Raw genomic sequence first — 27,608 nt, 5'->3', positions numbered from 1 at the left:
GGAATCATAGCAAAAAAGAACGAAACTCAGGTTTTTTTTTTTTAAGATTATTTATTTATTTATTTGACAGAGAGAAATCAAAAGTAGATGGAGAGGCAGGCAGAAAGAGAGAGGGGGGAAGCAGGCTCCCTGCCGAGCAGAGAGCCCGATGCGGGACTCGATCCCAGGACCCTGAGATCATGACCTGAGCCGAAGGCAGTGGCTTAACCCACTGAGCCACCCAGGCGCCCCCGAAACTCAGTTTTGATAAAGAGAAATAGTTGCCCCAGAAACCGCTACACTAGTTGCTTTTAAAACAAAATAATGAGTGAGTGAGTTCAGTTCACACACCCAATAAATCCACACAAACTACCTGTTAGGTACGTCCTTCTAAAACACTAGGGGTTAACTGCCTTCATTAACTGTATTCGAGTTGGGGAAAGAGGCAAATAAATGAGTAAGACATCAGAGGTTCAGAAAAAGAGAGAAGGAGAGAAGGCAGAGCAGTGGTGAGAAGGAGGCGCTTGCTATTTTATGTGAAGCTGGCTACAGAACCTCTCTCTGATAAAGCCACATTTGAGCAGAACCTAATGGAGGTGGGGAAAGTAAAAGATGGTTTCAGAAAGAGTAACAGCAAATGCAAAGGCCCTGAGGTGGGAGTGTGCATAGCATTTCAGGAATTTTAAGATGGCCAGAGGTGACTGGGACAGAGCAGGCCATGAGAAGAGTTCATACAGAAGGATGACCAGAACTGCTCCACGCAGGTCAGTACCAGAACTGAGGTTTTAATTCAAACTGAGATGCAAAATCACTAGAGAGCTTTCAGGAGAAAAGTAAAATGATCTGCTCTACATTTTATTTCATTTTTTTACTACGTTTTAAATAAGGTGATCATATCACCTTATTGATGATTTAATGATCATAAATGTATCACTTAAACAGGGATACTTTGGTGAGTGAATAGGGTTATCTCAGGACAACAGACAATAACAAGGTCTTAAGATCTTAATTTTTTTTTAAGACCTTAATTTTAAAAAGCTTCTTTGCACAGCCAGTTTAGAGGGGTTCTTCTGGCCAAATCTGGAACACTCTGATCAAAATATATAGTGGTAGTAGAAGATTACAACATGCTGAATAAAGCAAAAATCTCCGAGGCAACACTGTTAAACATAAATACATAAAAAGGGAAAGTTCCTTCTTACAGCAGAAAGCCAACCAATAAATGCAGAAGGAAAGACATGGTTAGAATATCATCATTTAGCAATCATCATAAATAAAACTGATTAGGGCAAGAATCATCCAAAAATGCTAAAACTGGTAGGTGAAATTTGAAAGTAACAGGATATTTTCATAGTCTCAGAATATATCCCCACAAGATACTTCCTGATTACAGAAGGCAAAATAATAAATTTATAATGGAGAAAACTGGTATATACCACCTTAACTTAAGAGTCAGAATTTACTGCCAATAGGGGACTTACTGCCAATAGGGGAACAGCATATGCATCCTAATGTGATACACAAGAAGAACTCAGCATCCCGTCTTAAGCAGTACCATCCAAAGTGCTTAACCTGAATCTATCATGTGCAAACATCAAACAAACCCAAACTGAGAGCTATTCTACGAAATAACTGGCCTGTCCTCATCAAGTTATTAATGTCATAAAAATAGAGTCAGGGGCTCCTGGGTGGCTCCATTGTTAAGTGTCTTGCTTCGGTTCAGGTCATGATCCCAGGGTCCTGGGACTGAGACCCACATCAGGCTCTCTGCTCAGTCGGAGCCTGCTTCCCCCTCTCCCTCTGCCTACTGCTTCTCCTGCTTGTGCGCGCTCTCCCCGTACCCCCGGCCCCCGTGTGTCAAATAAATAAATAAATAAATAAAGTTAAAAAAAAAAAAACAGAGTCAAGGGGCACCTGGGTGGCTCAGTGGGTTAAGCCTCTGCCTTCAGCTCGGGTCATGATCCCAGGGTCCTGGGCTCTAGCCCCACATCAGGCTCTCTGCCCAGCAGGGAGCCTACTTCCTCTCCTCTCTCTTTGCCTGCCTCTCTGCCTACTTGTGATCTCTGTCTGTCAAATAAATAAATAAAATCTTTAAAACAAATAAAGAGTCAAGAACTACTCTAGATTTAATAACACAAGAGACATGACAACTGAATTCATACAAGATCTTGGCTATTTTTCTGCTATAAAGCACATTATTGGGACAGTTGACAAAATTTGAATAAGGTCCACGGATTAGATCATAGTATTGTGTGCTAAGTTCCTAATTTTGATCACTATACTACAGTTACATAAGAGAATTTCATGTTTTTTAAAAAAATACACACAGAGGGCGCCTGGGTGGCTCAGTGGGTTAAAGCCTCTGCCTTCGGCTCTGGTCATGATCTCAGGGTCCTGGGATTGAGCCCCACATTGGGCTCTCTGCTCAGGGGGGAGCCTGCTTCCTCCTCTCTCTCTGCCTGCCTCTCTGCCTACTTGTGATCTGTCAAATAAATAAATAAAATCTTGAAAAAAAAAAAAACACACGGAAGGGGCACCTGGGTGGCTCAGTGGGTTAAGCGTCTGCCTTCGGCTTGGGTCATGACCTCAGGGTCCTTGAACTGAACCCCACATCGAGCTCCCCACTCAGCAGGGGAGTCTGCTTCTCTCTCTGGCCCTCCTCCCACACGTGCACATGCTCTCCTTCTCTCTCTCAAATAAATAAAATCTTAAAGAAAAAAATACACTGAAGTATTTAAGTGTTAAGAGGCAATGCATCTGCAACTTAAATGGTTTATTATTTTTCAATCAAGGAGGCTCCCATGGAGCCCAAAGTGGGGCTCAAACTCATAACCCTGAGATGGAGACCTGAGCTGAGATCAAGAGTCAGACACTTAACCAACTGAGCTACTGGGGTACTGAGGTACCCCTTGAACAGTTCAGAAAAAAAATAAAAATAAAAATTATAGGTGTTGGAGAAAAGGAGGGAGAAAGATAAAACAAATATAGCAAAATGTTAACAACTGAGTAATGCTGGTGAAGAGTATTTACAAATTCTTTGTAGTGTTTTTGCAAATCTTCCAGTCTGAAATTACTGTTTTTTATGAACAAAATACACATTCACTTATAAAAGTTTCTGTGTAGAGAAGAGGCTGTGGGGGTGACAAGCTGGAAGCCAGACTGGACCAAGTAAAAGACTGCTAAATACTAAGAACAGAGGTCATGAAAGATGGCAAAGTAGGAAGCTCCAGGAATTGGTCCCTCCACCAAAAGTAACCACTGAGCTGGCAAGAAATGCTTGAACCAAGTGTTTTGGAAATCTGGAATCTAGTCAAACATCAGCAGCATCCAAGGTTATGTTTGATGAAGAAAGAAGCTGGTAAATTTTAGTGAATTTCAGCATTCGGCATACCATCTATCTGCCCGCAGCTCTCTGGCCGAAAGCAGCCAGAGATCCTGTTATAGGCTGCTGGTGTCAGGGTGGGCAATGGGGACCCTGTCCTCCAAAAATCAAGGTTATAAGCATTGATCACTGCTTCTGATTGCTGAGGAGCTGCCACAGAGGCTGGCCATTGTTTCAACCCCCATGCCTGATGTGGCTTCCTCAGCAGAGTCAGACAAGAGGATTTAAAGAAACAGAACATTCTTTTCTCCTCTTTTCTTATTAGATTCAGACATTTAAGAAAATTTCTGTCAAATCACTGGCTGACCATAAGGGTAACGGAAAAGACATCAGTGACAACATAAAACAAGGAACATACTCTTTGCAAAAATACTTTGGGAAAGTCACTAAACAAACATATGACCTCAGCTTTAATCAAGTAACAACAGTAATCTCTTGGGAAGGAGTAGAATATAATTTCCAGAGTCATCATATTACAATACTCAAAATGTCTAGTTCTAAACAAAAAAATTACAAAACATATAAAGACAAAGGAAAGCATGGCCAATTCACAAGAAAAGAGAAATTATCCTTGAGCAAGCCCAGATACTAGACTTAATAATATACAAAGACCTTAAATATGCTCAAATTGCTGATGGAAACATGAACAAATAACTAAAGAAGATCAGGAGAACAAGGTGTGAACAATTAAAAGAAAGCAATAAAAGATGAAAGTTACAAAATGGAAACAAGCAGAAAATCTGGACCCAAAAGTACAATAGCTAGAATTAAAAATTCACTACAGGGATTCACACCAGATCAGCAAAAGAAAGAATCATCAAACTTGAAAACAGCAAACCGAGATTACTCAGACTGAGGGGCAGAAAGAAAAATGAATGAAGAAAAATGAATATAAACTAAGAGGCCTATGATACACCATCAAGTGTAACAACGTGCATATTATGGGAGTCTTAGGAGAAGAGAGAGAGGAAGAGGGTGAAAATTTTTGAAGAAATAATGGTTAAAAACTTTCCAAATTGGGATGCCTGGGTGGTTCAGTCAGATAAGCATCTGCCTTCAGCTCGGGTCATGATCCCAGGGTCCTGGGATCAAGCCCCCCGTCAGGATCCCTGTTCGGAAGGGAATCTGTGTCTCTCTCTCCCTCTGCCCTCTCCCACTTGTGCTCTCTCTCTCTAATAAATAACATCTATTTAAAAACAAACAACAGGGGCCTGGGTGGCTCAGTGGGTTAAAGCCTTTGCCTTTGGCTCACTCAGGTCATGGTCCCAGGGTCCTGGGATCAAGCCCCACATTGGGCTCTCTGCTCAGCAGGGAATCTGCTTCCTCCTCTCTCTCTCTGCTTGCCTCTCCACCTACTTGTGATCTGTCTGTCAAATAAACAAAATCTAAAAAAACCTTTAAAAAAATTATTAAAAACAAACAACAACCAAAAAAACCTTTCCAAATTGATGAGAGACATAAATCTACACATGTAAGGAGCTCAACAAACTTCAAAAGGATAAATTCAAAGAAAGCCACACCGATGTGCATTATATTCAAGGTACTGGAAAACAATTTTCGAAGCAGTAGAAAGTGACTCATCATACTTTGAGGGAACCTCAATGAAATTAACAGTCAACAGCTCATCAGAACCATGGAGGCCAGAAGGCAGTGGGATGCCATGTGTAAAGCGCTGAAACTAAAAGCCAAGAATTTTAAAATGATGTAAAAATTATGCTGTTTTCAACAGAAGCTATGGGAGTTTGTTACTAGCAAATCTGCCCTACAAGAAATGCTAAATGGAATCCCTCAGCCTGAAACAAAAGAACACTAGATGGTAACTCACTGTCATATGAAGAAAAAAAGATCATTACACAAGTCACATAGTAAATATAAAGGCTAGTATACTGAATTTTTGGTATATAACTACTCTTTTTGTTTCCTTTATGATTTAAAGACAAATGCATAAGGGTGCCTGACTGGCTCAGTCAGTGGAGCACATGACTCTTGATCCTGGAGTTGTAAGTTTAAGCCCACTGTTGGGTGGAGAGCTCACGTTAAAAAAAAAAAAAAAAAAAAAACAAATGAATATAACTATGATTATAAATCTATGGTAATAGGCACACAATGTATAAAGACATAACTGGTGACAAAAACAACATAAAAAGTGGAAACAGAATTGGATAGGAAAAGAGTTAATGTATGCTGTTTTTTAAAATTGAGATGTGAAAGGTGAAAGATTTAAATGATCTGAAAAGAAACCAGAGTATATTATTTCATGTGTACAATATAACAATTCGATATATACATATTTATATCTATTGCAAAATGATCACCACAATAAGTCTAGCTAGTACCAAATCAGACTGCTATACACTTAGGATGTTAACTGTAATCCCCACAGTAACCACTAGAAAATAACTTTAAAAATATACAAAAAGAAAAAAAAAAGGAAATAAAGAGGGACTTAAAATGGTGCTTTAGAAAAAAATCAAACACAAAAGAAGAGTAATTGAGGAACGACAACAACAAAAATATATGACCTATAGAAAACAAATAGCACTGGGGCGCCTGGGGAGCTTAGCTGGTTGAGTGTCCAACTCTTGATTTCAGCTCAGGTCATGATCTCTGTGTTGTGGGACCGAGTCCTGTGTCAGTCTTTGTGCTCAGCACGGAGTCTGCTTGTCACTCTCCCTCTGCTCCTCCCCCACTTCTGAGTGTCAGTCTTTCTCTCTCTCTCTAAAGTAAATAAAATCTTAAAAAACAAAAACAAAACAAAAAAAAAACCCACAGCGCAATGGGAGAAATTAGTCCTTCATTATCAGTAATCACTGTAAGTACAAATGGATTAATTCACCAATTAAGACACAGATTGAGAGAACAGATTCTTTTTTAAATGACCAACCATATGGTGCTTACAGAAGACTCACTCTGGATACAACACACAAATAGTCTAAAAGTAAAAGAATGGAAGAAGATATTCCATGCAAACAGTAACCAAAAGAGACCTGCAGTAACTAACCAAGTATCAAAGAAGCCAGAACCTAAGTCAAAAGTTGTTACAAGGGACAAAGAAGAACTTTTATATTGATTTAAAAGATAATTTATTAAGAAAATATAATTATACGGATTCCTGGGTGGCACAGTCGGTAAAATGTCTTCCTTTGACTCAGGTCATGATCCCACGGTCTTTAGGATCAAGCCCCACATCCGGCTCCCTGCTCAGCTAGAAGCCTGCTTCTTACCTGCCATTCTGCCTGCTTGTGCGCCCATGGGCTCTCCCTCTCTCTCCCAAATAAATAAATAAAATCTTAAAAAAAGAAAATATAAATATGTACACACCAAATAACAGAGACCCCCAAATATAAAAAGCAAACACTGAAATAACTGAAGGTAAAAATAGACATTTCTACCACACTGGTTAGAGACTTCAGTACTCTCACTTTAAATAACAAATAGGACATCTAGACAGAAATCAGTAACAGAGGACTTGAACAACTTGAACAATTATAAATCAACCATACCTAACAGACATATACAGAATACTTCAACCAACAACAGGAAAATATATATTCTTCTCAAACACACATAAATCATTCCCCAGGATAGACCACATGTTTGGCCATAAACCAATTCTCAGTAACTTTTAAAAAATCAAAATCATACGAATTTTCTCTGACCACAATGGAATGAAGCTAGGAATCAATAAAAGGAAAAAGAAAACTGTAAAATTTGCAAATAAATGGAAATTAAGCAACACACTCTCAAACAACCAATGAGTCAAAGAAAAAAATCAGTAGGGAAATTAGAAAATACTGAGTTTGGGCACCTGAGTCGCTTAGCCATGAAGTGTCTGCCTTCAGCTCAGGTAATGATCCCAGGGTCCTGGGATAGAGACCCATATTGGGCTCCCTGCTCAGCAGGAAGCCTGCTTCTCCCTCTGCTTCCCTCTCCCACTCCCCCTGCTTGTATTCCCTCTCTCACTGTCTGTCAAATAAATAAATAAAATCTAAAAAAAAAAAAAAAAAAAAAAAGAGAGAGAGAGAAAAAATACTGAGACAAATGAAAACACAATATACCAAAACACAATATACCAAAAAATTACATAAAAAGGACAAATGGGGCACCTGTGGCTCAGTGGGTTAAGCAGTACTTGGGGGGTCCTGGGAATCCCACATCGCTGCAAATGCCTACATAAAAAGGAAGAAAGACTTCAAATCAAATAATCTAACTTTACATTTTAAGGAAAAACAAACAAATTAAATCCAAAACCAGCAGAAGAAAACAAATAATAAAGATGATGATGGGAAAATTAGGCAGAAAATTGAAAAAAAAAATAGTAGTGAATCCACAAAACCAAAAGCCAGTTCTTTTCTTTTTCTTTTTTTTTTTTTTAAGATTTTATTTATTTATTCAGGAGAGAGAGAGAGAGAGAGAGAGCAAGAGAGGGAACACAAGCAAGAGGAGTGGGAGAGGGAGAAGCAGGCTTCCTGCTGAGCAGGGAGCCCAAGGCAGGGCTCCATCTCAGGACCCTGGATCATGACCTGAGCCACCCAGGCACCCCAAAAGTCAGTTCTTCAAAAAATCAATAAAACTGACAACATTTAGGTAGACTGCCCAGGAAAAAAAGGGAGAAGACACAAACAAATAAATCAGAAATGAAAGTGGGCTATTACCACCAACTTTACAGAAGGGAAAGGATTGTAAGAGAACACTATGCACAATTTTACACCAAAAAATAAGATAATTTAGATACAAAAACTTTTTCTAGAAACAAAACACCGAATTGACTGAGGAAATAACAAACCTCAACAGACCTATAACAAGAGATTGAATCAGTAATCAAAATCTCTCAACAAATAAAAGTCTAGAAGCAGATGACTTCATTGGTGAATTCTACAAAACATTTAATTAACACCAATCTTTAAAAAAAAAAAAATGAACACCAATCTTGCTCAAACTCTTCCAAAAAAAGAGAATACTTTCTAACATTCTACAGGGCCAGCATTATCCCGACATGAAAGCCAGACAAAAACAGCATGGGGAAAGAAACACTACTGACCAATATCCCTGATAAAAAGACAAAAAATCCTCAACAAAATACTATCAAACTGAATCTAATAGCACATTAAAATGATTATACACTATAACTAAGCGGGATTTTTCCCAGAAATACAAGATGATTCAACATAAGGAAATCAATGTAATATACCACATGATCATCTCAACAGACAGAAAAGGCACTGCACAAAATTTAACAAACCTTCATGATAAAAACACCAGGCAAAACCTTCATGAACATTATGCTAAGTGAAATAAGGCAGGCACATAAGGACAAATTTGTAGGATTCCACTACATGGGATTCCTAGAGTGTCAAATTCATAGAGACAGAAAGAGGAATGGTGGTGCCAGGGACTAGGCAAGTTAGTGATTAATGAGTAGAGAGTTTCAGTTTGGGATGATGAAAAAAGTCTGGAGATGGATGCTGGTAATAATTGCACAACAGTGTGAATGTACTTAATGCAACTGAACTGACTGTACAGTTAAAGAGAGCTAAAATGGTAAATTTTACGTGTATTTTACCACAATAAAACACATACACACGCGCGCGCGTGTGCACACACACACACACACACACAAAGCTGACTAGGAATAAAAAGAAACTTCCTTAATATTAAAAGGCCGTTTATGGGGCGCCTGGATGGCTCAGTGGGTTAAAGCCGCTGCCTTCAGCTCAGGTCATGATCCCAGGATCCAGGGATTGAGCACAGCATCGGGCTCTCTGCTCAGCAGGGAGCCTGTTTCCCCCTCTCTCTCTGCCTGCCTCTCTGCCTACTTGTGATCTCTGTCAAATAAATAAATAAAATCTTTAAAAAAGTAAAAATAAAAAAAAATAAAAGGCCATTTATGAAAAATTCACAGCTCAATGGTGAAAGACTGAAAGCTTTCCTTATAAATCAGGAATAAGATAAGGATACCCACTTTCACCACTGCTATTCAGCATGGTACTGGAAGTCCTTGCAAGAACAATTATGCAAGAAAAATAAAAATTTAAAAAAAAAAAGGCATACAAATAGGAAAAGTAAAAGTGAACTATACATGATTCTCCATATAGAAAATCCCATAGGATCCACAAAACTACTACTTGAGCTAATAAGTGAATTCAGCAAAGTTGCAGGATATAAGATCAACACACACACACACACACACACACATCAGTTGTTTCTAGAGACCAGCAATAAACAATCCAAAAAGGAAATTAAGAGAATAATTCCATGTATAATAGCATCGAGAAGAATAGAATACGCATGAGTTAATTTAACCAATGATATGAAAAACACATACAGATCTTCCTTGACTTAAAATGGGGTTATGTACCAATAAACCCATCCTAAGTTGAAAATATTGTCAGTCAAATATGTATTTAATACATCTAACCTACCAACATCATAGCTTAGCCTAGCTTACTACCTTAAGTGTACTCAGAACAAATACATTAGCACACAGTTGGGTAAAATCATCTTACACAAAGCCTATTTTATAATAAAGTGTTGAAAATCATGTAACTTATCGAATACTGTACTGAAAGTAAAAAATTGAATGGTTGTATACAGACAGCCCTTCTTATTTCCTGTTTTCTTTCTGTTGTTGTTGTTCTGATGAAATCCATCCTAGTGAGGGTGAAGTGTGATTGTGTTTTGCTATATTCCTTTGTGACCGTGAAGTTGAACATCTTTTCATGTGGTTGCTGGCCATTTGTATCTGTATCTTCTTTGGAGATGTGTCTATTCAAGTCTGTCTTTGTTTGGGTTTTTTGTTTTTGTTTTTGTTTACCCTCGTGATCGCCTGGCTGACTGGGAGCTGTGGCTTACTGCTACTGCCTAGCATCATGAGAAATTATTGTATTGCATTTCCCCAGCCCAGTAAAAGTTCAAATTCAAAATCAGAAGTATGGTTTCTACTGAATACCTATCACTTTCACACCACTGCAAAATCAAAAAATCGTAAGGTGAACCATCATAAGTTGGAGACCATATGCTGATGGGCACCTGGCTGGCTCAGTTGGTAGAACATTCAACTCTTGATCTCAGAGTGGTGACTCTGAGCCCCATGTTGGGTGTAGAGATTATTTAAAAATAAGTGGGGGCAACCTGGGTGGCTCAGTCAGTTGAGTGGCCAACTCTTGATTTTGGCTCAGGTCATGATCTCATGGGTGGTGGGATCAAGCCCCACTACAGGCTGCACACTCATCTAGGAGTCTGCTTGAAGATTCTCTCCCTCTGCTCCTCTCCCCAGGTGCTCACTCTCATGCATTTCCTCTCTTGTTCTCTCGTTCTCTAAAAATAAATAAATCTTAACAAAACAAAAAACAAAAAAAAAAAAACAAAAACAAAAAACCCAAACAAAGACAGACTTGAATAGACACATCTCCAAAGAAGATACAGATACAAATGGCCAGCAAGCACATGAAAAGATGTTCAACTTCACGGTCACAAAGGAATATAGCAAAACACAATCACACTTCACCCTCACTAGGATGGATTTCATCAGAACAACAACAACAGAAAGAAAACAGGAAATAAGAAGGGCTGACATGAGTGTAGAGAAAGACGACCACTCATACATTGCTGGTGGAACATAAACTGAACAGCTTGACAGTTCTTGAACTTCATAGTTCTTTAGTATATACTACATACCTATTTGAATGGCCAAAATCTGGAACACTGACAACACCAAATACTGACAAGGATGTGAAGCAAAGGGAGCTCTCACTAATTTTCAGGGGGAATGCAAAATGGTACGGCCACTTTGGAGGACAATTTGGCAGGTTCTTACAAAAACTAAACATACTCTGGAGTAGAGGTGGGTGGGAGGGATGGGGTGGCTGCGTGATGGACACTGGAGAGGGTATGTGTTGTGCTGAGCACTGTGCATTGTGTAAGACTGATGAATCACAGACCTGTACCCATGAAACAAATAATACATTATGTTAATAATAAAAAATTTTAAAAAAGGGCGCCTGGGTGGCTCAGTGGGTTAAACCGCTGCCTTCGGCTCAGGTCATGATCTCAGGGTCCTGGGATCGAGTCCCGCATCAGGCTCTCTGCTCAGCAGGGAGCCTGCTTCCTCCTCTCTCTCTGCCTGCCTCTCTGTCTACTTGTGATTTCTCTCTGTCAAATAAATAAATAAAATCTTTAAAAAAAAAAAATTAAAAAAAAAAAAAAAAAGCTGGGTAAATACCAGGGGAAAAAAAAAAAAAAAAAAAACCTAAACCTACTCTTACTATATAATCTAGAATTGCATTCCTTGCTATTACTTACCCAAAGGAGTCGGAAACTATCTTCACACAAAACCCTGCACATGGATGTTTTTTTTTTTTTTTTAAAGATTTTATTTATTCATTTGAAAGGCAGAGATTACAAGTAGGCAGAGAGGCAGGCAGAGAGAGAGAGGAGGAAGCAGGCTCCCCGCTGAGCAGAGAGCCCGATGCGGGGCTCGATCCCAGGACTCTGAGACCATGACCTGAGCCGAAGGCAGAGGCTTTAACCCACTGAGCCACCCAGGCGCCCCTGCACATGGATGTTTTTTAACAGTTTTATTCATAACTGCCAAAACTTGAACAGAAACAAGATATCCTTCAGTAGATGAATGAATAAACTGATACATCGGACTATACTATTGAGCACTTAAAAAAGAAATTAGCTATCAAGCCATAACAAGACATGGAGGCATGTTAAATGCATATTTCTAAGTGAAAGAAGCTAATCTGATAAGGCTACATATTGCATGATTCCAATTATATGATATTCTATAAAGGCAAAACTGGAAACACTAAAAAAAATCAGTGATTGTCAGGGTTGGGTGGGGGAAATGAACAGGCAGAACACAAGAGGATTTTTAAGGCAGTTAAAATACTCTGTATGATACTCTAATGATGGATACATGTCATTATATATTTTCCCAAAACCATAGAATGTATGCCATCAAGAGTGAACTCTAAGGTTAAGCTAGGGGCTCTGGGTGATTATGATACATCAACGTAGGTTCATCAATATAGGTACAGAGTGTGGACTACTCTGGTAAGGGCTGCTAGTGAAAGGGGAGAGTATACATGTATGCAGGCAAGGGGTATATGGCAAATCTCTGTACCTTCCTTGCAGTATTTCTGTGAGCTTAAAACTGCTCTAAAAGTCTTCAAATGAAAAATAACAGAGAGTTAAGCATAGAATTACCATACAACCCAGCAATTCCAGGCCTAGAAATATATCCAAGAGAAATGAAAACATGTCTAATACAGCATGGTGATTACAGTCAATAATACTGTGTTTCATATTTGAAAGTTGCTAAGAGAGTAGATCTTAAAAGTTGTCATCACAAGAAGACAATTTTTTTAAACTATGTATGATGAAATGTTAACTAGACTTATTGTTCTGAGCACTTTGCAATTTATACAAATATCTAATCATTATGTTCCACACCTTAAACTAATACAATGTTATATATCAGTTATACCTCAATTAAAAGAAATCTACATGGGAATTTGTAAATAAATGCTTATAAACATTTCAAGGTCATCTCCTTTATAAGCACGATAATTAGCATTATTCTTAACAGTCAAAAGATGGAAACCACCCCTACATCTACCAATGGATGAAGAGATAAACAAGCTGTGATATAGACATATGACGGATTATTCACACATAAAAAGGAATGAAATACAGAAGTCCTAAGACATGCTACAACTTGAATGGACCCTGAAAACATCATGCTAAGTCAAAGAAACCAAACACAAAAGGTCACACATTATATGACTCTATATACATGAAATATCCAGAATAGGTAAATCCTTACAGACTCCAGGGAGAAAGGGGAGGGGGAAACGGGGAGTAACTTTTGGATTTCTTTTGGATTGATGAGGTGGTGGTCGCACAACATTGTGGATATACTAAGAACACTGAATTGTTCACTTTAAAATGGTTAATTTTTAAGATGTGAATTCCACCTCAACTTTAAAAAAATGAAAGATGGAGAATTCTTCTCAAACTACAAAATCTAGGCAAACCTCTTGGGTCCCATCCTTCTTCAGGAGCTTTGTACTCTCAATGAACCTTGCTCTGTTGCCCACCATAAATAAATACACAAATAAACAAACTAAACTACAAAATTTAATTCTCTTTACTTTAAAAAAAAAAAAAAGATTTTATGTGAGAGTCCAAGAGAGAGCGCTTCTTCAATAACAGCTCATTTTGGGGTGCCTGGGTGGCTCAGTGGGTTAGGCCTCTGCCTTTAGCCTAGGTCATGATCTCAGGGTCCTGGGATCGAGCTCAGCATCGGGCTCTCTGCTCAGCAGGCAGCCTGCTTCCCTCTCTCTATTTGCCTGCCTCAAATAAATAAATAAAATCTTAAAAAAAATAATAACAGGGGTGCCTGGGTGGCTCAGTGGATTATGCCTCTGCCTTCGGCTCAGGTCATGGTCTCAGGGTCCTGGGATCAAGCCCCGCATCAGGCTCCCTGCTCAGCAAGGGAGCCTACTTTCCCCCTCTCTCTCTGCCTGCCTCTCTGCCTACTTGTGATCTCTTTCTCTCTGTCAAATAAATAAATAAAATCTTTTTTTTTTTTAAGATTAGAAACACAAAGAGAGAGATCACAGTAGGCAGAGAGGCAGGCAGAGAGAGAAGGAAGGGAAGCAGGGCCCCTGCTGAGCAGAGGGCCCGATGCGGGACTCCATCCCAGGACCTGAGCCGAAGGCAGCGGCTCAACCCACTGAGCCACCCAGGTGCCCCTAAATAAAATCTTTTAAAAAATAATAATAAATAACATGACCAAAAATAAAAAATAAAAAAAATTTAAAAAAAAATAAAAAATAAATAAAAAATAATAATAACAGCTCTATTTTGATACAATTCATATACTATACAATCACCTATCTAAAGTGTAGAGTTCACTTGTCTTTAGTGTAGTCAGAATTGTGCAACTATGACAACTGATTTTATGTATGTATGTACATATGCATTTTAAGTAATCTCTACACTCAATACAGGACTCAAACTCATGATCAAGAGTCACATGCTCCACCGACTGAGCCAGCCAGGTTCCCCTCACCACTATTATAGAACATTTTTATTAATTCCATCCCCCCCCCCCCAAAAAACCTAGTACCATTAGGAGTCACTCTCCATTACCTCTTTCTCCAGGCTCTAGTCAACCACTGTTCTACTTTCTGTCTCTATAGGTTTGTCTATTCTGGACATTTCATAAAAGTGGAATCATATGTTGTGTGGTCTTTTTTGACTGGCTCCTTTCCCTTAACATGTTTTCAGGGAACTTCCTTTATTTCAACTATAAAACTTGTTCCATGTATTAAAATGTAAGGAGAAAAATAAGAATATTAAAGAACCACTTAGAAAAAGAACATTACTGAATACAATGGCAGACCGAGAATCCAAAACAAATCTGGTTAAGATGAATCTTTGTAAAATATAAATCAATAGATTTGAAGTGAAACCATTGTAAGATGCAACAACAAAAAAAAAAAAATTAGGGTAAAAAGAATACATCAGGGAATGTATTTTACAAAACAAATAGCTTGTCAAAGAGCACCTTTTCCCTAAAAAGGTGTAGGAAAATTGATTACAAGGTTTAATTAAAGGGAGAAACACAAAGAGTAAAGAATCCTCGCCTTTGTGTATGAAAACGCCTCCAGTCAGTGTTTCTTAAGACGTGGTCCTTGGACTACCTGCACCAAAATCTAAGAACTTGTTTTGAAAATCAGACTTCTGGCCTGTGCCCCAGAAAATCACTAAAGATGAGGCCCTGGGAACTTTTTTTTTTTTTTAAAGATTTTATTTATTTATTCGTGAGAGACAGAGAGAGAGATAGAGAGAGGCAAATGCAGAGGGAAAAGCAGGCTCCTGGCAAAGCAGAGAACCTGATGTGGGACTCCATCCCAGGACCCCGGTATCACAAACTGAGCCAAAGGCAGATGCTTAACCCACTGGGCCAACCAGATATCCCTGGAAACTATGTTTGGGTTTTTTTTTTTTTTTAAGATTTTATTTATTTATTTGACAGAGAGAGATCATAAGTAGGCAGAGAGGCAGGCAGAGAGAGAGAGGAGGAAGCAGGCTCCCTGCTGAGCAGAGAGCCCGATGCGGGACTCGATCCCAGGACCCTGAGATCATGACCTGAGCCGAAGGCAGCGGCTTAACCCACTGAGCCACCCAGGCGCCCTGGTTTTTTTTTTTTTTTTAAAGATTTTATTTATTTATTTGACAGACAGAAATCACAGGTAGGCAGAAAGACAGGCAGAGAGAGAGGGGAAGCAGGCTCACTGCTGAGCAGAGACCCCCCCCCCCCCCAATGTGGGGCTGGATCCCAGGACCCCGAGACCATGACCTGAGCAGAAGGCAGAGGCTTTAACCCACGGAGCCACCCAATAGTTTCCACCCTGGAAACTATTTTTAAGAGATACTCTGGATGACTCTCATGAATACTAAAGTTTGAGAATTGATGTCTAATTAATCCATTAACACAAATGATTAAATTCGTATCAGAGTCAAGAGAAGAGTGAAAAGAGCAAAATGCATAAAAAAGAGTAAGATGAAAACAAAGAAAAATACTTCAAATTTTGGCACACTGTGCTCTAGAGAAAAGAGAAAGTGATGTCCGAAAACTCTTGTACAACTGATGTTGGAAAAAAATTAAAAATGTGTAAATACACCAATCACTGTGCTAATACCAGTGAAGACCACTGAGGGTATGACACAGGAAAGCATTTTTAAATGTAAGGTTGCCTGGTACAGAAAGCTCTAACAGATGCACAGAAAGTTTGCCGATGTGTCAACTATTTTTACAAGTACAGTTATATTTAACTATCTTCATCCTCTGATAATCCAGAGAAAACCTAACTTTCTGCTGTTAGTCTTTACATGAACAACAGCATGAATTGTCAAATACCATGTCAGCTACTGCTGTGCAAGCTCAGGGTTGGGACATTTACTTTCAGACCAAGATAATCTCTATTTTTAAGGGTAGCCTTATGTAAACAAGGAAAAGCAAAACTAGAGTGAAATTTCCCAACACTATGAACATTGAGTGATAGCGCTTAAATTTCCCTGAAAAATCACTAAAATGTGTATACAAGGATAGCCTTTATTATTCTAACTGTAAGCAAAGATTCCTAAAGATGAAGTATTAAGTTCTAGCTCATTATTTTACTTCACTGAAAAAAATCCATTTTGGTTTAGCAGGGAAAAAGACAAGAATTTTACATTACATAACTCTCAAAGGATCTCACTATCAGAATACAAAATGTGTCTACTTTCCCCATTAAAAAACATACTTTCCCTATAAACTCATAAATTCAAACTGATGTTCTAAAGTCTGTTTTGCCTCACTTACTTAGACTGAGCCTTATAATGCATTTGGAAACCCAATTATATTCCATGTAACCCTAAGGTGCAGATGTTTCAACATTTCCAGGTATGATTCTTGTGCATCTCATAAATGAAACAAACTATACTGGGGGAATGAAGTAGCTAATGCATGCAAATAAACTACATGGGAAGTTATGCTACTTTCACAGGAGATTTTTATTACCAACATTTGACTTGATACACTAAAGTCTCTAAGTATCTAAAAGTTCCCTGATACTTTTTCTTTTCATAGTTTATGTTTCAAAAGGCAGACATCCCACAATTATCCACAAAAGGCTGGCTAAAGCACAGATGTGTGGACTTTTTAACCAACATCTCACATTTCCTTCCAATAAGCAATCAACCATATTCATCATTAAGCCCCAGCTCCCAACTCCCAGACATCCCTAATATGTTCAGTGTGGCCCCTTCACACACTTCAGTCCAACCTACCCGCATACACGCAGAACACACACATACACACCACCCTATTGGTCTCCAAGTCTCCCACATTGGCACAACAAACAGCCTCTCAACATTCATCTGTTTTGCTAACCAAGGGCCTTTCTTGCTTCTTCCACTGATCCTGCACAGACTTGACACTGCCTACAATCTCTTGTTCCATTTCTTCCACAATAGTCACTATTCAAAGCTACAATGAAACAAGTCAATGTTCCCTAACCGCAGACAGCTTATTTAACTAAATACCTCTCCTCATCCCCCCACCTCCCCGCCATTCTCTTTCCTGCTTTTGTTACTTAGAAGGTGCAGGGTCTGGGAAAAATCTCACTCACCTCATGCTATAGGCACCAGCACCCAGTTCCTGGCCGATCCCGGACAGACTAGCATCAAAGTCCTGCACCAGCCCAGATTCAATCACTTCATCGGCCAGAGGCAGCTTCAGAGCCCAGGCCATGCTGGCTCCTTCCTTGCCCCAGGAGACACCGTTTCTTGTACAAAGGCAAGTAGTGTGATTCTACCCAAAGGGGCTAAGACTGTCGAAAACTCCAAACCAAGATCTCCCACGCAGTTCCCTCTGGCCAACCCCAAGTCTGAACCGCACTGCCCGCACAACTAATCTGCCGTACCCTCGGCTCCTAGCTCCTGCCTCGACTTCCAAAATCCCTCCCATCCCAGATCTCTGAGGCCGCGCGCGGGGCCCTTGGTTTAACTATTCCAGATTCCCCCGAGGCAGCCCTGGACTCCCGTACTCTCAATCCTTGGGCTCTCCCCTTGAGCTCGTGGGGGTCACTCGCTGCCTTCCAAACAGACCAGCAGCAGCGACCCGCTGCCCAGCCGGCGCTTCCACGCCGCTTTCGCACCTTTCCCCCCTATCCCCTTCTGCGGGAAGCCCCCCTCCCTCTGGGGACCCGCTCTCCCTTTCCCCTCCAGGCCTCGCTTCCGGTCAGTCCCACGATCACTTCCGGTCACCCCTTCTCAACCCCGAGGCTCTTAGAACCAAATCCAGGTCTCCGCCGAGCCAACTCCCCGCCCTCTGCAGTGCCCCACGGCCTGAGAACATGGAAGGGGAAAGTCCAGCACCCACGGGAAACCCGGACTCGTCAGGGTCCTCCACCGCCCGCCGCCCCAGCGCCAACCAATCATGGCGCCCTCTTCCTTTGCGGGTCCGGAGAGCGTGACGTCACCCTGCGGCTCGCCAATGAGGAAGAGAGTTCGTGGGCTTCGCCAGCGATAGTAGGCCAGCTGCGCCACGGCCCCGCCCCCGAGGATGGGCTGGGCGGTCCGGGAGAGGACCCGGCGTGCGTCAGGTGTCGCGGGTTTAAATGGCCTTCTCTGTGGCCACCGAAGGACTGCCTTCCGCTGGGTACGGAGTCTTCACTCTAGGGCGTGGGTGGAGTCTTCACTCTGGTCTTACCCAACCTACTCTTTCCCGGGGAGGAGTCTGCACTGTTTCCCTCGCGCTCCCTGTAGGTGCTGCTTTGCTCCTGGAATAATCGCTTTCCTTAAACTCACCTCTTGGAAGGTTAAGACTCCGGTTACCCTCATCGTCCGCGTTCTCCCTAATAAATTTGAGCAGAAAAGCATGAGATGGGTGGAAGTTGGAGTTCTTAAAAGGTCGTGGTTTGAAGATAAGTATTTAGGCTGGCGTCTTCATTTACTAGTTTGGTGATTCTCGAATAATCGCTTAATCTCGTTGAGTTCGATTCCTCATTTGAAAAGTAGGGATAATCATCCCTGCTCCACCTACCTTCGTTGTTGATCAAGCATCAACTATACACCAGGAACTTTATGACATTATTAGTAATCCTCAAGACAACCTTGTGTTTAGAATTATAGTCCTAAAGCTAAGGATGATGACCTCATTTTACCAATAGGAAAAGGAGCCTAGGGAGCTGAAATTTGCCACAGCTAAATTGCCATGCCAACTTCAGAACTGATTCCAAAGTCTGATATTTTTTACTATAAAATGTTGCCTATATGTTAAAGTATTGGTTCATTGTTGTATTCCATTATTGAACTTTTTACATTTTGTCTCGAGTCGTATATATCTGCCTTTTTCACTAGATTGTGATTTCCTAAATAAGAGAAAAAAATATTTTTCAGGCTTGTGTTCTCCATATCTCCTAGTATAGTTTCTACATTCAATAGGACTTTCTAAAAAATACTGATTGAATTAAGAAAGGAAAGAGGTTGGGGCGCCTCCGTGTCTCAGTGGGTTAAGCCTCTGCTTTTGGCTCAGGTCTTGGCTTAGGGTCCTGGGATGGAGCCCCACATGGGGCTCTCTGCTCCACGGCTTCCTCCTCTCTGTCTACCTGCCTCTTTGCCTACTTGTGATTTCTCTCTGTTAAATAAATAAAATCTTTGTTGTTAAAAAGAAAAAAAGAAAGAAAGAAAGGAAAGAGATTGATGTGATGTTAACAGCATGCCCCCAGTTTCAGCCAGAAGATTCTCTTTGAGGGCTCAAGGCTTACGTTAATAAGCCCTGGCATCCAAATCTTGGTTCATTCCTGGGACATTCAATATCTCTCCAAACCATTTCTTCTTCCCTTAAGCCAGGTTTTGTCTCAAAATATGTGCCTATAAGTTAACCAAACTGGTCCTGGGCTCAGAAACCAAAAGAGAGATGCCATAATCAAAATCCTTTGTAAACAAACATTATATCCAGAGTATTTTTACATACCTGTTAGGTGGAACCATGCCTCCTTGAATTGACAGCTTCATCACTACATGCATAATCTGGGCAAGTAACTCTAAATCTCTGGTGTAATAATGAGAGACTCGCATTTACTGAACCTTTCCTCAGTGCCAAAGCCTGGACTAGGAGCTTTACATATAGAAGCTCATTTAATTCTCTCATCTCTCCTGTCAGAAAGGTACCATGATTAGATTAATTTCATAGATAAGGAAACTGAGGCTTAGAAAAATTAATTGGCTTATTCAGGATCACCCAGTTTTTGAGTGGTAAAGCCTGACCAGTCTCACAGTCTGGACATCTAACCATCATGCCACTCTCTCTGTGGACGGTTTTAACCTAAAAAAGATCTGCTTCCTACCTATTCTTTTCGGAAGTGACTCCTGAAGCTTGTGGAGGTAAGAATATTGAATTATCAAACTGCACACATGAAGATATCTTGGATGAATCATTTTTTTTAATATACAGAAAAATGGCTCAAAGTGAATGGATTTACAATAAAACAAGGAATATTTATATTAGATGTTTGGAAGAGATAATTATCATATTCAGGAATCTTATGGAGCCCTCTCCTTTGGAAAATATTTAGAAAAAGACAGACATGTCCTTCTCAGAAGTGTTTGAGCTTAAGTTTAAATTCTGAACCAAACTAAAGGCCACAGGGGTGGCTCAGTTGTTAAGCTGTCCTCAGCTCAGGTCATGATCCCCGGGTCCTGGGATCTATTGAGCCCCGCATGGGGCTCTCTACTCAGCAGGAAGCCTGCTTCTCCCTCTCCCACTCCCCTGCTTGTGTTTTCTCTCTCGCTGTCTCTCTGTCAAATAAATAAAATATTTTTTAAAAAAATTTAACAGCCACAGAAGTCCTCCTTACCATTTATTAATTCTAAAATAAACTGGGTAAGATGAGAAGTAATTCCTAAGCTTTGGTCCCTCCCAAGTGGAATGCAGATCAGTGTCCAGATTTACAATCTCCACACTGTGGAGAAAAGATTTTGCAGACTATTTACTCCTGGAATGCTATGACTGGGGGAATGGACTTTTCTCTTCCTCTCTCTTTCTTACTGTAACTAAGTGTGAAACTGGAGTGCGAGGGCTGGAAACAGGGGTTTCAGGGACAGCCCTGGGAGCTCTCCTTCCAAAAAAACATCACCAGGTATTCCCCTGGAAATCCAGTACCACCTATCAATACAACAAATTTTGTATGGGTAAATTCATCCCACAGCGAAAATCACTGTTCTTATTAAATATAATAAATATGACTAATTAATTAGAGCACCTGTGGCACAGAGCTCCAAATTCAGTATTCCGGACCACTGGGTAGAGCTTAGGCTTATCCGCAAAGGGCTCATTTCCGTAGATTATGTCCTGAAACGAGACACTGTTTAGGTAGAACTGAGAGTGTTCAGAACAAGTCTCCCCAAAATGTGCATTTTTGGCTTGTGGATTAATTTGAGCTAAAGTCAGTCAAGGTCTGAAAAGGCTGAAGAAGAGCTTCTATCTTCCCTTTAACTGCCTAAAATAATTTAGATAGAGGGCCTAGTACAGGAAGAGAACTGTCATCAGAGATAACTACAAACAAGATGAACTAAGTATGGTAGCTATGGGAAGCTCGATAGGGCCTGTCTGTTCAGGTTCCTCTCTGGCTCCATTGTCTCTGCATGCCATGGCAAACATTTGCTTACCAAACGTTTGCTCTTCCCATCTTCCTGTAAATTATCTTCCTCTACTTTGAAGTCTCAGACCCCAGCCCCCTTCCCCATAGCTCAGGATGGCATATTACCCTCAATTGCCTGACCTGGGCCTCATATTCTTATGGGGCTATTGTACATATGTAATTAGATTTGGTTTTCCGCCGTTAGTGTGTTTCATGTCAATGTGATTAATAGAACCACCAAAAAAACCTAAAAGGGTAAAGGAAAAATTCTTCCTCCTCTACAGAACACAGCAGAGCTGACCCTGGGTGGTAAAAACATGTGAAAATCCTACCAATAAGATCAGGACAGAAAAGCAATTCCCAAGTCCTATCCTGTATGGGGTAAGATTAAGCACACAGGCTTTAGAGCAACTAACCTGTGTTCAAAACCTGGTTCTGCAGCTCACAAACAAAGCAACCCTAAGTAGGTTCCTCATCTTCTCTGTGCCTCAAGTTCTTATCTATAAAATGGGTATAATAGTAGTTCTTACTTTACAGAATTATGGTGAGAATTAACTGACATAATGCATGTTAAGTACTTAGAAGAGTACCGGGCACATAGTCAGTGATCAGTAAGGGTTAGCTATTATGATGGACACAAAGGGGACGCTAGCACCTGTCCTGCCTACTTCTCAAGCCAAACCAATTCTCTCAGAGGCTTGATGGCTCAAGCTTCTGGGTCAGCACCCATCCATCCCCTAGGCTTCCCTTCTCACTCAAATACTGAAGTCAGACACTGTTGCTGGGTTCCCCAGTCAATTAGTGGGCATTTTCTTCTAGATACAGGAAGAAACCATTATCTAGGCAGGCTTTGTTGAGGGACTGACCACCTAATTTTAACTCTTCATGTCTTCAAACATCCCTCCCCATCCCCACCCCCAACAGCCCTATGAGCCCCAGTCTGGTTTCTTTAAAGGACTCTGTAGTTGAGACAAAAGGAAATCAAAGCCTTTCACAGTCATGCAGCTCCAAGCAACTTCTGATAGCCTGCATCTCTTATCTGTAATCCAGAAATCAGCCCACATCTTCTCCAGTTCTCCAGTCCATAGAAGATCAATTCCCTCTTCACAGCAGTCCTCAGCACAGTGGACATCTGCAATACTGTGATTTATAAGATATATATATGTATATATATTTTTTTCATTCTCCGGATGACCAAAATACAGTCTCATATATATTTGGTTTTCACCCACTGTTCTTGGCTCACACTTCCTAAAACCCTTGGAGGTTCCTGAACAATAGAGCTATGGGAGCATCTTTTGTGATATCTGGTCTCTGTCCTCAGTTCCTGAAAATGCTTCAGAGCCATGAAAGTGAACCAGGTGTCTTGTTATTCATAATAAGCTCCTTTCCACCACAGCCACGTTTGTTGAGGAAGGTGGCTTTTGGAAAGCATGTAAGGATGGGGACTGTTGCCAGGGAAAAAAACTTTCAGTCCCACCCCCTGATTTCTGGGAAAGGGAGGGGGGCTAGAGTTTGAATCAATCCCCAGTGGTCAATGAATTAATCAACCATGGCTATTTAAGGAAGCCTCCATAAAAATCCCAAAGGAGGGTGTTCAGAGAGCTTCCAGGTTGGGAAATACAATAGTTCTATGTGCCACTGTGCCAGGGCCCCAAGCTCTATGAACATAGAAGCTCCTTTGTTCTGGATCTTGCCATATGTTTCTGTTCGTGGGGATGTTGATTGTATCCCTTAATAACCTTTGTAATAAAGTGGTAATCTAGTGAGTGAATGGGTTTCCCTGAGTTCTGTGAGCTATTCTAGTAAATTAATTCAACCCAAAGAGGAGGTCATGGGAACCTCTAATTTATGGCCAGTTGGTCAGAAGTGCAGGTAACAACCTATACTCACAATTGGTATCCTGCTGGAAGGGGACCATTGGAGCCTCCAATTTGCAGCAGGGCAGTCAGAAGCACAGGTGACAACCTGGGCATGTGATGGTGTCAGAAGTGGAGGGTGGTCTTGTGGGACTGAGCTTTTTACCTGTGGAATGTGATGCTATCTTCAGGTAGATAGTGTCAGAATTGAGTTGAATTCTTGGATACCTTATTGGTGTCTGAGAATTGCTTATTGGTGTCCCTACCCCAGCCTCAACACACACATCAGAATTGGGTCCAGGAACCCAAAAGAACATCTCAGACCTGGGAATAGAATCTGTAGTCCTCAACAAACCCACCCCTCTTTCTTTCAGGCTGTCCTGGGCCAAATGCCAGGAACCACATTCAACTGGTCTGAACCAGAGATACGAGCTTCTACCAACTCTCCTAGTGGGAGCTGCCTTCGTGGGTGAGGGTCGGTTGCCGCCAAGATTCCATTCACTCCCACATATCACAGTCTAAACCCCACATAGCTAAGCAGAATCCTCTGTACCTTTCTTCCAGGAGCATGAAGTCAGGGACTCAGCTTTTATTATTTCCTTGAAGGAGAGGACAGGAAGTGCATTCAGTCATCTATCTGTTGTTCATCAAGCACCTGCTCTGTGCTCCTGGCCTGGGTACTGAGGAGTCCCAGCCTGGTGTGGCCAGCTAACATTAGGGTTGTGAGATCTACACAGAGGTAAGCGCTGGCTTCTATTTGACTCCTCTGCCCTATTATTTCAGAATGCTGTCAAGCTCCTTGGATCCCTAAACCTTGCATCAGAATATTAGACACCAGTGGTCCGTTGGGCAGAGATGAAGTGGTAGAGCACAATCTAGAATCCAGCACAGGGCCCGGCTCAGGGATGTTGGTTGAGTGGAATCAAAGGTGATGCCTTGCTCTCATCAGTTTTGATGATGGAGCCCAGACCTCACCAATTCAGCTAGGTGAAAGGGGGAGGAGAGAGCAGTGCATGGCATGAACCCAACTCCTTGGAGGCAGACAAGTAAAGAGAGGGGCCCGTAGTACCGTCATGTTCTCCCTGCTCTGAGCCCAAATGCCAGGCCTGCCCCTCACCTTACAGGCCTAAGGAAGAGCACAAATGAAGATCCACTCACTACAGAGCTAAATTTGTATCAAGTCTAAGTTACGTGTGAATGGTCTAGCCTTGTATCATGATAAGCCTACCTTCATAATAACCTGGAAGGCCACATTTAAGTTTAAACTTCTAGCTCTCCTTGAAGCTCTGTGTTAGAATATTCCACAGTGTCGGTCCCCAGCCAACAGTCTGCCTTCACTTCCCCCTGGCAGCCCCACCTCCCACAGCAAGGGGCTTTGTGGGTATAAAACACTCCAGTTTGCATATCCAAAGTCTATCCACTCAGCTCTCTGACAGTGGGCCTAGGAGTGTGCACACCCATAGCACAGTCTGTCAAGACCCAGAGAAGAGAGAATGGGAAGTGGGCTTTGCAGGGAATTCTAAGGTCTTGGAAGGAGAAAGGACACGTCCTCTTGACCTAGCCTTCTCTGGTGAGGATCCTGGCTGGAGGGTCATGGCAGGGCTTTCTGCAGTGAAAGGTCAGGGCACTGACCCTCGCCCTCTTGCAATGGGGTTTTCCAGGCTACAAGCTCTGATAGCAGAGACAGCTCCCTGGTACCTCCCTGGCTTCTGTTAGCCATACTCCCCTCTGCCCCTGGTAAAGGATCAACAAGCAGGCCCATACAAAAGAAAAATACTGTTTATTCCACACAACTACATCAAGTGCTTCTTCCCCATTCTCCCCTCCCCACCCCTCACTCCAGCCCTCAGCAGGCTTTGCTCCTTGTCAGGGGACAGTCAGAACCTCAGTGTCAGAGCCTGGCCTATGAGACAGAAAGATAATCTAGGCATAGGAGGGTGAGCGGGTCCAAGGACACAAAAAATGTCAGGGTCTCTCTCATTCCAAATTCAAGTGTGTTCCTCAATCCACCTGGCCAAATTCTTTCCTGGGCCCCCACTAGATACAATGCCATGGAGAGTGCAGGGTCAAAGCCCCCAGCTGATTTACTGGGCCATATAAAAAGTTCCAGTCTTTCTTTCATTTAAAACAAAACCAAACAAACAATACCACACGCAGATATTTAAATAATTTCTGCCCTCTCTCCTGTGTAAGCTCTGGCTTCTGTCCAGAAAGGTGCTTTCAAAACAAACATTATATAAATTCCCTTCATTGCGTGGTGCTACCAGAACAAAGCAGAAGGCCCACCTCAGGTACAGATAACTGCTCCCCAAGGACTTGACAGTGGGAGAGCAGGAGCAGAGACAGGGAGCCTGTGAGCTCTGCCTTGGGCCATTTCAGGGATACTCTGTGCCCCCCCCTCGCCTGGGGAATTCATCCTGCAAAAATTCTGTCCCTTGGAAAGACTGATCCATCCTTCCTGGAGAGGAGAAAATGGTTTCATTCTAGCCCAGGCTCGGGAAGACAGATTTAGAAAAGGGAGGAGCTGAGAAAGCATGGCCAGGCCTAATTTAGACCAGAACTTCATTATCTTTTCCCTTTCCCAGACCAGGACAGATGGGATCCTCCTGAATCTCCCTGGCCACCCCCACTCCCGGATTATATGCTACTCCCTGGGCTCCAGCTGTGACCCACTTGTCTCTCCCAAAAAAGAAAGCATATCTGAATGCAAGCGTTTGAGGGTGAAAACCTGGCTCTCTCTAATTCATTGAAGGGTAAGCCACTGAATCCTTTACTGACCCTGATATTTAACTCTTCTTACTGCAAACTTGTTAGGCATGCTTCTCACAGGTGAGGTCCTCATCTCATGCAGATGGGCTAGATAACCTTAAACTTGAGCCTGCCCCTTGGGAGACATATTCTCTCCTGGGAGGCTGGGGCAGGCAAGGCGCATGCCTGCTTTCTCATTCTTACCACACTCGGAAGGTTTGGTAGGTCTGAATGCAGTTTCAAAGCTGTTTCCTTCCAACATGGATTACAAATGAGAAGGTTCCGCTTTAGTGCAATTTCCTCCCAAAAGGAATCAGGGAGAGTGGGAAAGGAGATCCCATGTTCTGGCCCCAGGGTTGTGGGAACCTTCTGACCTCGAAGGCAAGGCAGACACTGAGCCTGACCTTCTGAGCAGCTCATCACACTTTTCGGAATTGTGCCTCTTGGGTCCTTTTGGGGAGACAGTGTGCCTACAGGCAAAGAGTGGGAGGTGAGGCTGTGGTTCCTCGGTTCCACGGGACAAGCGGCTGTACCTGCCACACTTACACACAGGAGCAAAGGGGAAGACAGCGAGGAGAGAGAATGCCATCAAGAACAAGAGCTAAGGGCCAAGGATCCTTTGGGGGCAGCTGCAGCCCTGCCCCAAGGATGGAGAGTGTCTGGTTCCCAGCCAGAATTCACCCTTGGAAAACCACATTAGCAAAGTGCTTCTTTAAGTGACACCACTTAAGGGAGGGGTCCCCTGGCATGACTGGCTGGAGCCTGGAGCTCTCCAGCGGGCCCCTCTGCCCTCTCCATGCTGTGAGATACGTGGAGGAGCTGAGGGAGGCAGTGGACACACATGCACACAGTGGAGCCTCATGACCCAGGACAAGCACAGCTGCACGCGGCAGAATGACAGGTGCTGTCACGGCAGTGGCTGCAGCCAGGGGCCAAGGAAAAAGTACAAAGTGCTGGAACACAGGGCTGGGGGCTGAGCCCTAAGGGATCTGAAAGACATTCAGCTTGCTGGTGTTCTTGAGTGTCTGGCGCCGATTGCAGAACCAGACCCGCACCACCTCCCGGTCATAGTTGAGCTCCTTAGCGATCTCAGTGATCTCCTGGCCTGTGGGCAGCGGGTTCTTCTCGAAATAGGCATTCAGAGCCTCTATGGCCTGGGGGGTGAAGGAGGTGCGGCGTTTGCGTTTCTTGGAGGGCTCACCTCCCACAAACTCCATCAGGTTCTGCTGTCCTTCCTGGTTCCGGAGTTCGGCTTCATTCAGCCACTTCTCCAGCACTGGCTTCAGCTTCTGGGCACTCTTGGGTGTGATGTCCAGCTTCTCAAACCTGTGGGTGACCCGAACCCACGGAAGGGATGGTAAGAACTCTCTACACCTGGGTGTGAGTACTCTCCACACCTGGGTGTGAGTACTCTCCACGAGGGGCTGCTCCCCTCAG

At 42.1% G+C, this 27,608-nt stretch overlaps 2 protein-coding genes across 11 annotated transcripts in view; both read right to left on the bottom strand.

Moving 5' to 3' along the window:
- TFCP2 (transcription factor CP2) overlaps positions 1-18,556 on the bottom strand; it is a 58,307-nt gene extending 39,751 nt beyond the window's left edge. For 3 of the 7 annotated variants that reach the window (XM_045072957.1, XM_045072961.1, XM_045072962.1), the window contains exon 1: positions 17,551-18,554. In XM_045072957.1, coding sequence (XP_044928892.1) covers positions 17,551-17,672 — 122 coding nt within the window. In that variant the 5' untranslated portion in view covers positions 17,673-18,554. Of the gene's footprint in view, positions 1-17,550 lie in introns of all 7 variants that reach the window. The other 4 variants (XR_006604620.1, XM_045072958.1, XM_045072959.1 and 1 more) reach the window with 3 other exon arrangements.
- Positions 18,557-25,186: 6,630 nt separating this feature from the next.
- The window catches only part of POU6F1 (POU class 6 homeobox 1), a 29,475-nt gene continuing 27,053 nt past the window's right edge, over positions 25,187-27,608 (bottom strand). For all 4 annotated transcript variants that reach the window (XM_045073035.1, XM_045073033.1, XM_045073032.1 and 1 more), the window contains one exon: positions 25,187-27,497. In XM_045073035.1, coding sequence (XP_044928970.1) covers positions 27,152-27,497 — 346 coding nt within the window. In that variant the 3' untranslated portion in view covers positions 25,187-27,151. The remainder of the gene's footprint in view (positions 27,498-27,608) is intronic.

The sequence above is a fragment of the Mustela putorius genome, unplaced genomic scaffold (genome assembly GCF_011764305.1).
Source record: "Mustela putorius furo isolate JIRA1106 unplaced genomic scaffold, ASM1176430v1.1 tig00537227_pilon_pilon_pilon, whole genome shotgun sequence".
Taxonomy (NCBI): Eukaryota; Metazoa; Chordata; class Mammalia; order Carnivora; family Mustelidae; genus Mustela; species Mustela putorius.
This window is presented reverse-complemented; position numbering and strand designations above follow the sequence as displayed.